General features: G+C 51.5%; 3 protein-coding genes across 3 annotated transcripts; 1 reads left to right on the forward strand and 2 right to left on the reverse strand.

Moving 5' to 3' along the window:
* The first annotated feature begins 45 nt into the window (after nucleotides 1-45).
* On the forward strand, nucleotides 46-4194 carry TGME49_280518 (hypothetical protein). The gene is made up of 3 exons (XM_002371405.2): nucleotides 46-1196; nucleotides 1713-1928; nucleotides 2385-4194. The coding sequence occupies exons 1-3, from the start codon at nucleotides 160-162 to the stop codon at nucleotides 2701-2703; spliced, it is 1572 nt and encodes a 523-aa protein (XP_002371446.2). The 5' UTR covers nucleotides 46-159; the 3' UTR covers nucleotides 2704-4194.
* Nucleotides 4195-4246: 52 nt separating this feature from the next.
* Nucleotides 4247-6183, reverse strand: TGME49_280510 (Dpy-30 motif protein). Its single transcript, XM_018781855.1, has one exon. The coding sequence runs from the start codon at nucleotides 5368-5370 to the stop codon at nucleotides 4933-4935; it is 438 nt and encodes a 145-aa protein (XP_018637215.1). The 5' UTR covers nucleotides 5371-6183; the 3' UTR covers nucleotides 4247-4932.
* A 1267-nt stretch (nucleotides 6184-7450) lies between these two features.
* Nucleotides 7451-11290, reverse strand: TGME49_280500 (inorganic anion transporter, sulfate permease (SulP) family protein; the record flags this gene model as incomplete). Its single annotated transcript, XM_002371403.1, has 1 exon — nucleotides 7451-11290. The coding sequence occupies one exon, from the start codon at nucleotides 11288-11290 to the stop codon at nucleotides 7451-7453; it is 3840 nt and encodes a 1279-aa protein (XP_002371444.1).
* Nucleotides 11291-12304: the final 1014 nt, after the last annotated feature.

Genomic DNA, 12304 nt, shown 5'->3' on the forward strand with positions numbered 1-12304 from the left:
CATATACATATATTTATATATATTTATATGTATTTGTGTATAGCTATAAATATATATATATATATATATAGATTTGCTGCGTCTCTTGGCAGCTAGGTATACGCACTTCTTCTGCGTGTTTTTTTTGGTGTCTGCGTGGATTTATTTCCGGAAGTCGAGATGAGTCCGAAGAAGGCGGGGAAGCACGTTGGGCGAGCACCTTCAGCTGCGTCTCGGCGGCGCGGGCAGGGGAAGAGGAAGGGCCAGCGTCGCACGAAGGTGCAGTCGCGGCGGTCAAATGTGACGGCTGCGTCGTTCGTCGAGCGCGCGCGGGCAGAGCTGCAGCGATACAACTTGGCGCCGAAGAAGGCGAAGAAGAGCGCCGCGAAAGTCACGAAGAAGAGTCGAACCTCGCAGACGAGTCCGCCGACGGGAGGGCGGCCGACGCACCTTCTGCCGGTGAAGGCCTCGGGGACAGACGAAGTGGGGGAGAAGGAACTGTGGGCGAGTCTGCGAGCGTTCGACGAGGAGAACCGCCGCGCAGAGAAAGAGCGAGAAGAGCGCAGGCGTCAGAAGGCGAGGCGCCAGCAGGGCCTCCAGGGAGAAACCGAGACTGCGCAGGAGCAGACCGTGTCGGGTGCGCCGGCCGTCCTGCAAGAGTCGAGGAAAGGACAAAGTGCTCCAGCGCGGGAGGTGGAGAAGCGGGAAGAGCGAGACTGGTCGCAGTTGACAAGAAACGAACGAAGAAAGCTGCGCCTTAGGAGGGAACTGCTGGCGGCGCAGAGCAGCCGCGTGGTACCAGTCCCCGCGACTAAGTGTGGAAAGGGAAAGGAGGGGCGAGAGGAAGAGAAGGAAAGAGGGGAGGAGAAGAGGAACGAAGAGGAGAAGGAGAGAGGGGGGGAGAAGAGGAAAGAGAAGAGAGGCAAGAAGGAAGGAGAGACGACGCAGCAGAATGGGGCCGAGGAGGAAGGCGAGTCGGGGAGAGACAGTGGCGTTGAGGCGAAGGCTGCCAAGAGGTATCGCAGCGAAGTGTTGGATGATGAAGAGGCCGTTTTCGAGGTGAAGAAGATAAAGGTGGACTCTGCCAAGGCGGTCGCAAAAGAACAGGAAAAGGTCTCCAAAAGCGAAGTGAAGACCCGCGTTGGCCAGTGCCCTGTCGTCCGACGAAAAGGAGAGGCGTACGGCGCATTCGCTAAACGCGTCGATGCATGGGCTAGGTAATCAAAAACCGTCTTTTCTCTCGTCTACTGATTTGTTGAAAATACAGAGATATTTGTGATCTGCAGGACCTTTACATAGTATTGGAATACAGATGAAGGCTGGGTTCTGTTCTGCAAGACCTGCTGTTATCTGAATGTGCATGCGTATCTCGGTTTCTGTGTATGTACACAGCAGATTCATGGTGTAAATTTGCATGTATATGTCTGTATTGATACGGGCGTGAAAGTGTGCGTTTGAAGAGAGAGATGTTCAAGATGCGTGCGTAGATTCTCAGTCTTCTGAGGATGCGTAGTCGCGAACCCGTTAATATCGATCATTCCCTTTCAGGGATGACAGACTAACAGTTGTTTCGTCTGTTTTCTCTCGCGTTCTCCTTCGTCGCAGTTCTTCGTAGGGGCCGTCACACGCAGGTCTGCGCAGATGCATGCCTGTCCCAGCGGTGCATGGGCATGTTTTTTCCTTGCCCTCAGAGATTTCTTCAAGTGGGCCTTTCTCTGTTTTCTCTTCTTCAGAGAGTCTCTCCGCACCAGCGCTCCTGCTAGTCCCGCGGAGAAGGCGAAAGAGCGTTCTACGACGAAGCCGAGAAAAGAGACGAAATCCAACTCCTCGAAGATCCGCGAGGAAGAGGAAAGTCGAGCGCAGCGGCCAGTCTTCGGCGAGGTAGTCGACGCGCCTCCGCAGCTGAAGCAGTTTAAGGATTCGTTCGCGCGCTTCAAGGCGAAAGCACAGTAGGTTCCCGTCGACTTGGCTGGTGTGACCTCTTTTAACGCCTCGCTAGCGGCAAATATACGTTTTAATGTGTTCTTTGCTAGAAAAGGAACTGCAGAGAAAGATGGCATTCGACGCGCATACCGAGCGTGTGTCAACACTTCACTTCCAGAATACTTTTGAGGGTCGGCGTATGTTTCAAGTCGCTCGTATGATGTTGCTGGACATTTCAGGGACGAATGTGGCAGGAATTTTTTTTCCGTGAAGATGGCCTTCTTTTTCGGTGTGCCGTTCCGCAGTGAGGCGAGGGGGGTCTGCGCTCCGGCTCGCTGTCTTTTCCTCTTCTTCCTTCTCGGTTCAAAGGTGCAACCGGCGATATTTTTTTTCCCCTGCAGTGTCTTATGTCATCTGTCGTGTTCCTGGAGACAAAGGAGGAATGTAGATCCGAGAGTCTGTGTTCTTTTCTTCTTCCTCAGGAACCGTGGTTCCCCTTCATCCCCGTCGCCTTCAAAGAAGGAAAGCTCCTCGAAGAAACACACTTCAGATGAAGACGCGTTGTCTGGCGAATTGTCTCAGGTGTACGTACAGCAGGTGCGAGCGGCGTACGCGACGGTGAAAGCGAAGAGGCGCGAGAAGGCGGGCGAAGAAGCCAAGCTGAAAGCTAAGGGGAAGGGAGTGGAGTCCAGTGGGCAAGACGCTTCGTACACGCGACCTGGATGGGTCGCGTCTTCTTCTTCTCTGTATGATTCTCAATGGATAGGTGTGGGTCGGTACAAGCCGTTGGATGCCGAGTAGCCGGGAAGAAGCGAGACAGAGGGATCGGAAAACAAAAGCGAGGCAAAGGGACCGGTTCGAGGATGTGCATTTCCTTGACACACGTAGAAACCCGGGAGTTTTCCGGGACAACAACAACAACGAACTTTGTCGTGTTTTCCCCAGCTCCTTACACACACATGGTGGAAAAGGTCGAATCGTCATTTCCACTCAGGTTGTTTGACGTCAAATGGCTGACCAGCACGCAGGAGCTGCTCTCGGCTGTTCCACCGGCTGTCCGCAGCCCTGTCCCGCATTTCGCCAATCCATGCACATCTAGGAAAAGTCACTCTTTCTCACGTTCGTGCCGGGCCTGTGTCCAACGCGACACCTTTAGGAAGGCAGCTTTATGTTTTGCGAAAAGAAAGCGAGGTCGATTCGGCGTGTGCCGCTGACGACTGTGATCTCGAGAAACGTGACTGCGTGAAAAGGTGCGGGTACGGATGCGAACAAGTTTACAGCTTCTGATTCCTGGAGACCCCACTGGCGGCGAGAAGGGAAGTGTGTTTCAAAGAAGAGGGATGTTTAGCCGGAAAGTTGGCGTCTAACGTATATAACTACTCTCGACTTAGAGGCGAAGGGGGACATAACTAATTCCTGCACGGTCTGTACCCGCTAAAAAATACCTGGAGAGTGCACGCAGACGTCTGTCTTCTTGCAACAGGAAAGGCAGACCGGCTGTATCTTCGAGGCACATGTGATTCCTAGATGTGCACGATCACCGTCAGCAGACTATAAGGACTTAAAGATTTGGGTTAGAACGGTACGGCGAGACCTAACACATTCAGGCCTGCAGATGTGTGAAACAATGAAACAACGCGTTGATGTCCGATGTGCAGCGCAGCAACATTTTGGCGGAAATAGCTCTGTAGCGTAGACGTCGCTTCAGAAAACAAATGGTACTTGTGAAAGTGAGGACAGTTACCATTGAGGACGGGTGGCAGGTGTTCGTGTGGCCGTTTCAGAAGCCGGCAGAAGCGTGCGTATTTTTCTCGCTTTCGTGCCGTTAGGGCGAGGAAGCAACCACCAGGTACGAGACGTTTGCATTTTTTATTCCTGTCGTCCGTGGAAATTTGGACGTCGAAAACAAAAATGGTGGCAGAGTCATCGGTTCTCAGTCAGCGAAGTGTCTCTATCGAGGTAGAGCAGTCACGGAATTCCGTTTGACCTGCTGTGTCCACGAAAAAGCACTTCTTTGTTACACCTCGTGGCGAACGAGTTAACGCCTATTCCCTGCTACGGTTACGGAGGGAGGGTTGTGGTTTTCAACGGACTGCCGATGCGACCTGTGAGATTGCGGCGCGGTTCTTAGAGTTTTCGCGTTTCAGGCGTGTGTACTGTTTCTGACCGTGCACCTTTTTAACTGGGCACCGCATTAAAAAGAGCCACACATCGCAAACGATAAAAAACGTCAAGCTGGGCGTATGTGCTCTGGAATATCTCTTTTGTGCTGAGCTGTAAGTGCTCCATTGGAGGCAAAGGGTGCGGGCGTTCGACGGAAAAAGAAGTCAAAACGACATTCATAGCGCCGTATAAACTTTGAAAAGTATTTTTAGCACGCCTCTTTGAAAAACCAAATTGGATGGACGTTCCACACTGACACGGGAGAAGGATTCCGGTGTTAAGAAGGTGAAAGTGAGTAACCGGATGAGTTTCCCAGCAACACACGTTTTTCCACAGGAAAGTCTCAGGGAGTTTTGCCCCAAGAAATAATTGCCGACCCCCAGCCGATCCCTGTGTTTCCTTCTCGCGCTCGCCCCTTTGGAAACTTTTTCCACAGACGGATCGGACGGAAAGATAAAACGCACCCACATTGTGGTGGGTGATTCAAAGACTCTGCGTCGCCCTCGCTCGACTGCTCAAAGTTCTCGCGCCCACATTCCAGGATTTTACATCCGGATTTCCTAGGAAGCTGAAGACAGAGCGTGACAGCTGGTGTGCGAACGTCCGTCGCCGCAGCCTAGCTTTGACACAAGCAAGTCTGGCAGTGAAGCGTGGTTTCCCCTGGGTTGCGAAAACGACAGAGTCGCGAGCGAAATTACGTGTCGACCATCGTTCCTTTTCCTAGGGCAGCTGGGCTTCCACCAGAATGTCCTCGGCGTTACTTCCGACTCGGAAGGCGAACATTGCCCGTATTTTGGCGTCGCCGAAAACGCGTCACTTCACGTAGATCTGCGGAGGTCCGGGAGTGTACTCTCGAGCAAGAAAAGGTCAGATGCCTCTGCCTAGGAGGGCGGAGAGAGCCGCCGAATCGGCACCGGGCCCGCTAACGCTTTCCCTGGCTGCGTACTTGGGACCATTTTCAAGTAGCCAGTGCGCAAGAAATTCAATAGGTTGTTCCGGGCGTTCGTTCACAAGAACTGTCAGAGCAGGCAGAAGCGCAGGCACAACCATGAGATCAAGATACTGTCGGATGGGCAGAGACTGGACACTCAGTTTTGGAGGTCTCTCCCCGAGAGCCGCGCGGTCTAATTCCGACATGTTCCTCTGTCGCGCAGATGGCGAGGAAGGGTCCACCGAAGCTGAGGCAGGTGAAACCTGTCCGTTTTCTCCCTCTGTGATGCTTCCTCTTGCAACAGAAACGCATTCTTCGCCGCCGCTGACGGAGCCGCGGGTTTCGGGTGCTGAAGACAACACAGAACTTCTCATTTTGACCGCACTTATCAAGAAACGAAAGCACCGAACGCTCTGGAGAACGGATAGACGAGAAGCAGAAGGAAAAGACTTACACGCACTCGACGAGGTGTGCGCCGTCACGGGCGCAAGAAAGACAGAATCGGGCCTGCGAAATAGAAGTAAGGAGCGAGCAGTCCACCGACACAGAAAACCACGGAGAGTCGCCAGTCTCGGCAGGCGAGTCCGCTGGCAAACATGTCCCAGACGATCGAGTATTCGCCTCCAGCAACCTAGAGCACGACGTTTGCGCCCCTAGAAATGGACGATGTCCTAACAGGTTCCAGGAGCCAAGCAACGCACGGTGTTCCGGTAAATACAGCAGCGGTGCCAAGGGGCACTAGGAAACGGACGGAGACGAACAAAAACAAACTGACTTTGGTTACTGGAAATGACACGATACAAGCATTACTGGAAATAGTGTGGCTCGCACCGTGTGGCTGGACTAACGAGAGATCTTCTGCATTGCCTGACACAAGTTACAGACAGTAGCTTGCTGGGCGATGGCGAATCAGTGCGACCGAAGAAAACGCGATTCGACGGCAAAACCAAGCAGGTATACTCGACTTGCCATATCGTTTCGTACGCATTCCGACTGTTCTCCTAGGAAATTCAAAGGCACCAAAATGATGGGGAATCTGCTATCGAGTGTCGCCGGCTGCGCAAAGTTGTCACCCTGACAGCGGTCAAGTGCACACTAGATGTAATGCAATCGAGTAAGCAGCGTTTCATTCCGACGACATAAAGAGCGTAAACGGGATTTCTTTCAGCGTGCCACAGCCGCTTCCATTATCAGGTGTGTAGTAAGGTGAGTAAATGTGCCAGAATCATCCGCTTATTTCCTCAGATTCTGCTGTGTGTTGAACGGTGGGTGCCCTCATGTGTCTCACCTCCGACGATCGAAGAGATCACGCGAGGCACCACCTGGATAGAAGACGTTGAATCCAACTTGAGGGTCTCGAGCATTGACCTCCTCATTTGTGTGCTCGTTTCAGCTCAGGTGTAGTTGGATGTTTGCTTGTTGCGTCGCTACAAAAGCCACTACTCAACATAGCCACGGGAACGTCTCGAAATCAAGCCTGGTGCTCTTGCCGATGTACAAGGTCGGTGTATTCCGCTAGTAACCTCACGTTCGTATCGCACATAGTAACCGTATGAGATGGATGACTATGATGATTCTCGACCTCTTACGACAGCGCAGAGTTGGCAAAACGTGGCCAGTCTTTTCACTGGATTCGAACAAAGGCTAGGACGCTTAGTAAAAGCCGCATACGCATTCTGTGAATCACACAATAGCGTTGCCACGTTCACTTGCACTGTTGGCTAGTGGCACCTGTCCGCTGGATGACTCATCTGTTCGGCTGAGTTGTCTTCGCCGATCTCCTCTTGTGATCGAGTCACCATTCTCCTGTCTACTGTTACTCAGTTGCTACAAAGCATGATCTTTGGAAGCGTTGAGATACAAGGCCCAGTCTCGCTGGATACGCACTCCACTGTGAAAAATCTTCCCAGTACAGCCGAAGCAAAAGCTTCTCGAATATCAAAGCTAATGTGTTACAGACCTAGCTGCACACAGATGCCGGGAACTCAGACGTTGTCCAAAGAGAGTAGCGAGATTTCCAGAATGTTGCACTGCAGCGCACAATCTGTTTTTGCCTCGTTGTCTCTCTTTGTAGTCTCTTAGTGAAGCAATGAAGTAAATATGGAAAATGCGCACACAGAAGCTGTGATGTGGCTTTCACAAGTCACCAATACTCCGAAGTTTACCTAACAGGCGAGGGAGGGATCTGCAGCGAAAGTTCTCTGTGTAGCGTTTCGGCGCCGAGAGTGCCGTTGATTGCTGTTTACTTACACGACAGAAAGCTACTCTCAATTTGTTTACACTGGTGTGAAACTCTGATGGGAGAATGCGTGTGATACACGCCAAAGGCTTGCACGCGATAAAGTCATTTCTGTGTATGTTGACGTTGATGAGAGCCCCGAACAAGAAAAGATAGGAGGTAGCGCGTTTAGAGCGCGTTTACCAGGTTATGCACCGAGGTGAAAACTAGCATGGTCAGCATGGAAGTTTCATCATATCAGCGATGGGGGGAATGGTATTGGGTCCATCTCCTTCGTCGATGGCTCGTTCAACAATGTCGATCTGGGCGAATTCAAACATGCGACCTGCTTTGACGATCATTTTCTTGTCGCCGCGCTGCATCCCAACAACCCGCACACGTTTGTTTTTCTTCCGGTAGCGAGCCACTATTGTGTCTAAGGTCTCCATGGCGCCGAAGTCGAACAGTTGGCAGGCGTCACCAGTAAGCTCGAAAACGACAGAAGGCGGGTCACGTTCGATATCAAAAGACCTTAGAAGCTTCCGTTTGGTGAGGAAGAAAATTGGACCCTTCACACGATAATATTTGATCCCAGACTCGGGATCGACCCGGCTTGTTATTGATAAGCGAGATCCATTCTTCCACGCAAACACACAGGCAGAGATGCAAACGCCGGACAGGATAGCGGTGCCTATATCAGCGGAAATGGCAATAATCGTCGTTAGGAGCATCACGAAGGCGTCACTTCTGCAGATTTTTCGTTGAAGGAACGAGTGTTTTTGTCGCAGTCGAGCTGGCAGAAATGATGCGAACATGGCAGCTACGGCACTCCACTGAAAGGCATGGTAAGCAGTATACATAATGATTCCTGCGAGACCACCTAAAGGGACGTAATCCAGCAGATACGTGCTCGCAGCGACTAGGGCCAAGTTGACAAGGGCACAAAAAACGGACGATTCTCGGCCCTTCCCCCCCACCTTTAGATTCAAGAGCGATGGCGACGGCGCTGTGGAACCTGGCAACGCACCCAGGAAGCAAGCCACTGTGTTGGCTGCTCCGACACTTACGAGATGTTGATCTGGTTCACTTCGCATAGTTCCAACTTTATCAGACATCATATCCACTGTAATCAGTGTCGAAATGTAATTCACCATAACTAGCGCCAGGGTCAACTCGAGCATCGTCAGCAAATTAGAAGGCTGCAAGTAGAAGGAAAGCGGTTTGATATTCTCAGGAGTAAGGAAAAACGGTTTTGGCCATATGTCTCCTTCTGTCATACTGGAGAGCGAAGCCACTGTTTTTGTCTGCATATGAGCGATGCGCCTCACAAACACAAACTCAATAAAGCTACTGAGGGCAATCGCAAGGACGGATGATGGAATAAAGCGGTTTAACATGATATGTGGGATCTTCTCCCAACAGCACATTACCCCAAACACAACGATAATCATTAGTAGAACCCAGATCCATTCATATCCGGTTGATGTCACTGGATCGAATCGAAAAGTTTCGACTTGAGCTCTGACATTCAGAATCGCGACTGCGTTCAAATATCCGACAATCGTGGCGCTCGGAACGAACTGTGAAAACCGTGACAGGCGTAGTAAGCCAAGCAAGAAGCAGCAGAAGCCAGCAAGAACAAGAGCGGGGAAGATAAATTCAAGGCCCTCTTCATGACACACATTTGTCACTTCATCGCACTTTGTCCTCGTTACCTTTGCAAGAGTCACGGCGAGACTGGAGGTGACCGTAGTTACGGAGAGGGGGCTGCCTCCGAAAACCGCTGTTATGAGACCCGTAATCCATGCGCCATGAAGCGCTGCTGCAACTGGAACATTTGCAATGATCGCGCAAGTCATTGTTGCAGGCAGTTGAGACATTGGAACGGCCAACCCTGACTTCAGCTCTCCAAAGTAATAGTTCAGAGACGCCTTTGGGCTGCTCTGAAACCCCCATCCCCAAGTGACTCCTTTAAGGCTCTCTAGCGCACTAGAGCAACTACACATCCCGTCCTCTCCATTTGAGCCCAAATCCTTTGCGATTCTGTGACTGTCCCCTCCGTCGTTGGAGTTTTCTTTAGAAGTCGGGAAAAGTGACTCGGTCCGGTGTAGGCTATAACATCGACAGGGCGGAGACCCGTCGTCGTCATCGTCGCTATCACTACGTGCTGAACTTCCATGAAAAGGGCATTTCCTTCTGTCTCTGCGGCATGTGTATGATGACTGCAAGCAGCCCCTTTTTTCGACAGTGGGCCGTCTCGAGTTAATTAAACAACAGCCGCTGACAGGGCGCTTCTGTGCTTCAGAGGTTCGTTCACCCAATGGTAAAAGGCATGTATTTGTGTTTGAGGCGGAAACTGCCGAAGTTGTTCGGACCTCTTCGAAAGAAGATGCACCTGTTCCTGAAAGGTCACATCTTGAACCGACTTCAGACACACTTCTTTTTCGTTTTCCGCTCCGCTCTGTGTCCGATGGGGTATTCGCGGCCAACCCGTCTATGTGCTCAACGAGGGTGTCGGCGCTGGATCTGGTAGATGTGCAGGACTCTCTACTACACGTGTTAGTGTCTCGGTCTTGGACGGGCGTAAGTCCCTGGGAATCTGTTCCCTCTCCCAACGCAGAACACAAATCCGCCAAAGGAGAGCTAATGCCCCGTTTTGAGTCAGGCTGTTTCTCATGTTCATGCTCTTGTTCGTTTGATCCTTTCGTAGGCTGACGATGCATGTCCTCTCCCGCTCGAGACGGGTCTCTTCCACAATTGCCGCTATGTGATACACTGCGTCCGTCCACCTGCGGCCGTGTGTCGAATGGCGTTCCACAGTTTTCACATACCGAAAAAGGCGTCCCTCGAATGCGACGAAGCCAGATGCGGTGCTGCTGACCTGCGCCAGCTTCCGTGTTCCTGTGAGACGAAGGTGCCTTTTCATTTTCTCGTTTGCTGTAAGAACAGCCGTTTGTGTTGCAAGGTGCGCTATACGAGCAGGAAGACGACGGCAGAAAGTTCTTTCCGACATTATGGTGGCTTACAGTAGAAATGCACTCTGATGTCGAAGGCGTGTTCGAGAAAAGCCTGTGTCCATATATGAAGAACGATTGCGGAGGGTCGCCGCCACCATATGGTCGTTCAACAAACAATGAACAACAGTCCTGCCGGAGTTCCGCCCTGTTATTGTAGGTGTCCGAGAGGCAAGATGGAATTCCTCTTCTGTCCACATTCGACGAAATTCCGCGGTTCTCCGTCAGGGACAAGCGAGAGGCTCCACCGGGGCTTTCTCGCATGACATGGCGAACACCGGTATCTCTGCCCTGGAATTGAATCGACAGCGCGCGACGAGCCTCCGCACTGCTCTCCTGTTGGGTGGTGTCTCCTCTTCTGACCACACTTTCCGCACCACACTGACTGCCAGGGTTGGATGGCATCTGAGGAAAGTCTGCCGTTTGCATCTCAGGGACAGAACCCGTTGATCCGGATTCATGGGTCACCGCTTGTTCATCCCCTGTTTGAAGCCATGCAATGCTGTTATCTGGCTGCTTGGTTGCACCACCTGCAAACAAGTAAGCGGAGGAAGGCTGGGCAAGGCGACCTACGTAGGCAGAGGGGCAACCGTCACAAGAAGACAAAGCAACGCTGGAGGGTGCTTCAGCATTTCTGAAAGATATGGGAGACCCCTGGAACTGGGCAGCCTTCTTTTGGTTGTTGCTCTCTTTGGATGGCAAGACTGTTTTCCTCCATATTCCACTGGAAAACGTTTTTTTCGTGAACGATGGTTGTGTGAAAGGCACCTCTGCTACATTCTTTCTGCCAGGACATACGGTTTCCTGTCCGTCAGTATCGGCTGCGATTGAACACAATAGCGGCTTTGGCGACCCGATCGCCGTTTGCCATCGATCCGGTTCGTCGTTTTGGCAAACTCCGACTCCGGCAGATGGCCGTTGTGCATTGCTTTCTTCCGGCTGAAGAACAATGGTTTCGTTCGTGTTTTCAGAGGCACCTAAGTGACCAGCAAATCCAGCAGCACTAGTGTTATCCGACTCCGCCTCACTGCAGTTCGGGACTCCAGTCAGTTTGGCAGCCATCTTCACCCATTCGTTTCGCAGTTCGGGCTCATAATGCGTGTTGCCTTAACAAGCAGTCGAAGTGAGCAGCTGCGTCGAAACCCAACAAGGTCGTCCGTTCCGCAGTGGGCCTTCCTGGAAACTGGGGAACGGTGAGTTCCGTAGACTCATGCGTCTAAGAGAGGCAGAATGTCGGCCAGGGTTCAACCACCTTCGGCATAGAAAAGCGGAAAAGGAAGAGACTGTGGTGTTTGGAATCAGGTGATAACACTTTCGAACACGCGTTCCTCGCAGGACTCCGAGTGTGGAGTGGATGGTTCCTCCTTTTTGTTCCTGATGTAAAGACGGGATTGTAATGCGCAGAGGAAATCTAATGAAAGGAACTACCACACAAATTTACCTGCATGTTTCCCCTTGTGCCCGACTGTGACAAAATATGGAACGTAGACCTGCGTGAAGTTGTCTCGGTAAAAGCAAGTTTCAAGACATATCTCAGGAGACTGTTCTCGGAGAAACCCATGTAGCGCTTTGGCGAAAGGGAAGTGCAGAAGGACGACACATTATGCAGCTACACAGATGAGAATGGCTCTTTTGAGGCTGCAACGCCTTCCACTACCACAAAGAAGAGTGTTCTTCCGTGACATTCACTCCTTTTGTCTCCGCTGGTTGTGCGCAAGAAATAACAACAGAAAGGGGAGTGTCCGAAATGTACCAAAAAATGGGATCAGTTTCTGCCGGGGTAAAGCGAATGCCCCTGGACAAAGGCAGTCCCACTGTCATGTAACGAATGTCCACGAAATGACGAGGAGTCGTGTTTCCCATAGACTTTCCCCGTACATGGAAAACACACACGCGCCGAGAAACAGAAGAGTAACTCGAGTAGACCGAGCCATATACTTGTTCTGATTCAGTTTCATATTCACTTCTCCCTGGACAAAACGATTAGACCATTAATCAACAGCAGCGATATATATGTACAGAAGGACATTTTGGCAGACGCAATTTACGCGTGAATGCCTTCAAAGAGCAGGGGAA

The sequence above is a fragment of the Toxoplasma gondii genome, chromosome VIIa (genome assembly GCF_000006565.2).
Source record: "Toxoplasma gondii ME49 chromosome VIIa, whole genome shotgun sequence".
NCBI lineage: Eukaryota > Apicomplexa > Conoidasida > Eucoccidiorida > Sarcocystidae > Toxoplasma > Toxoplasma gondii.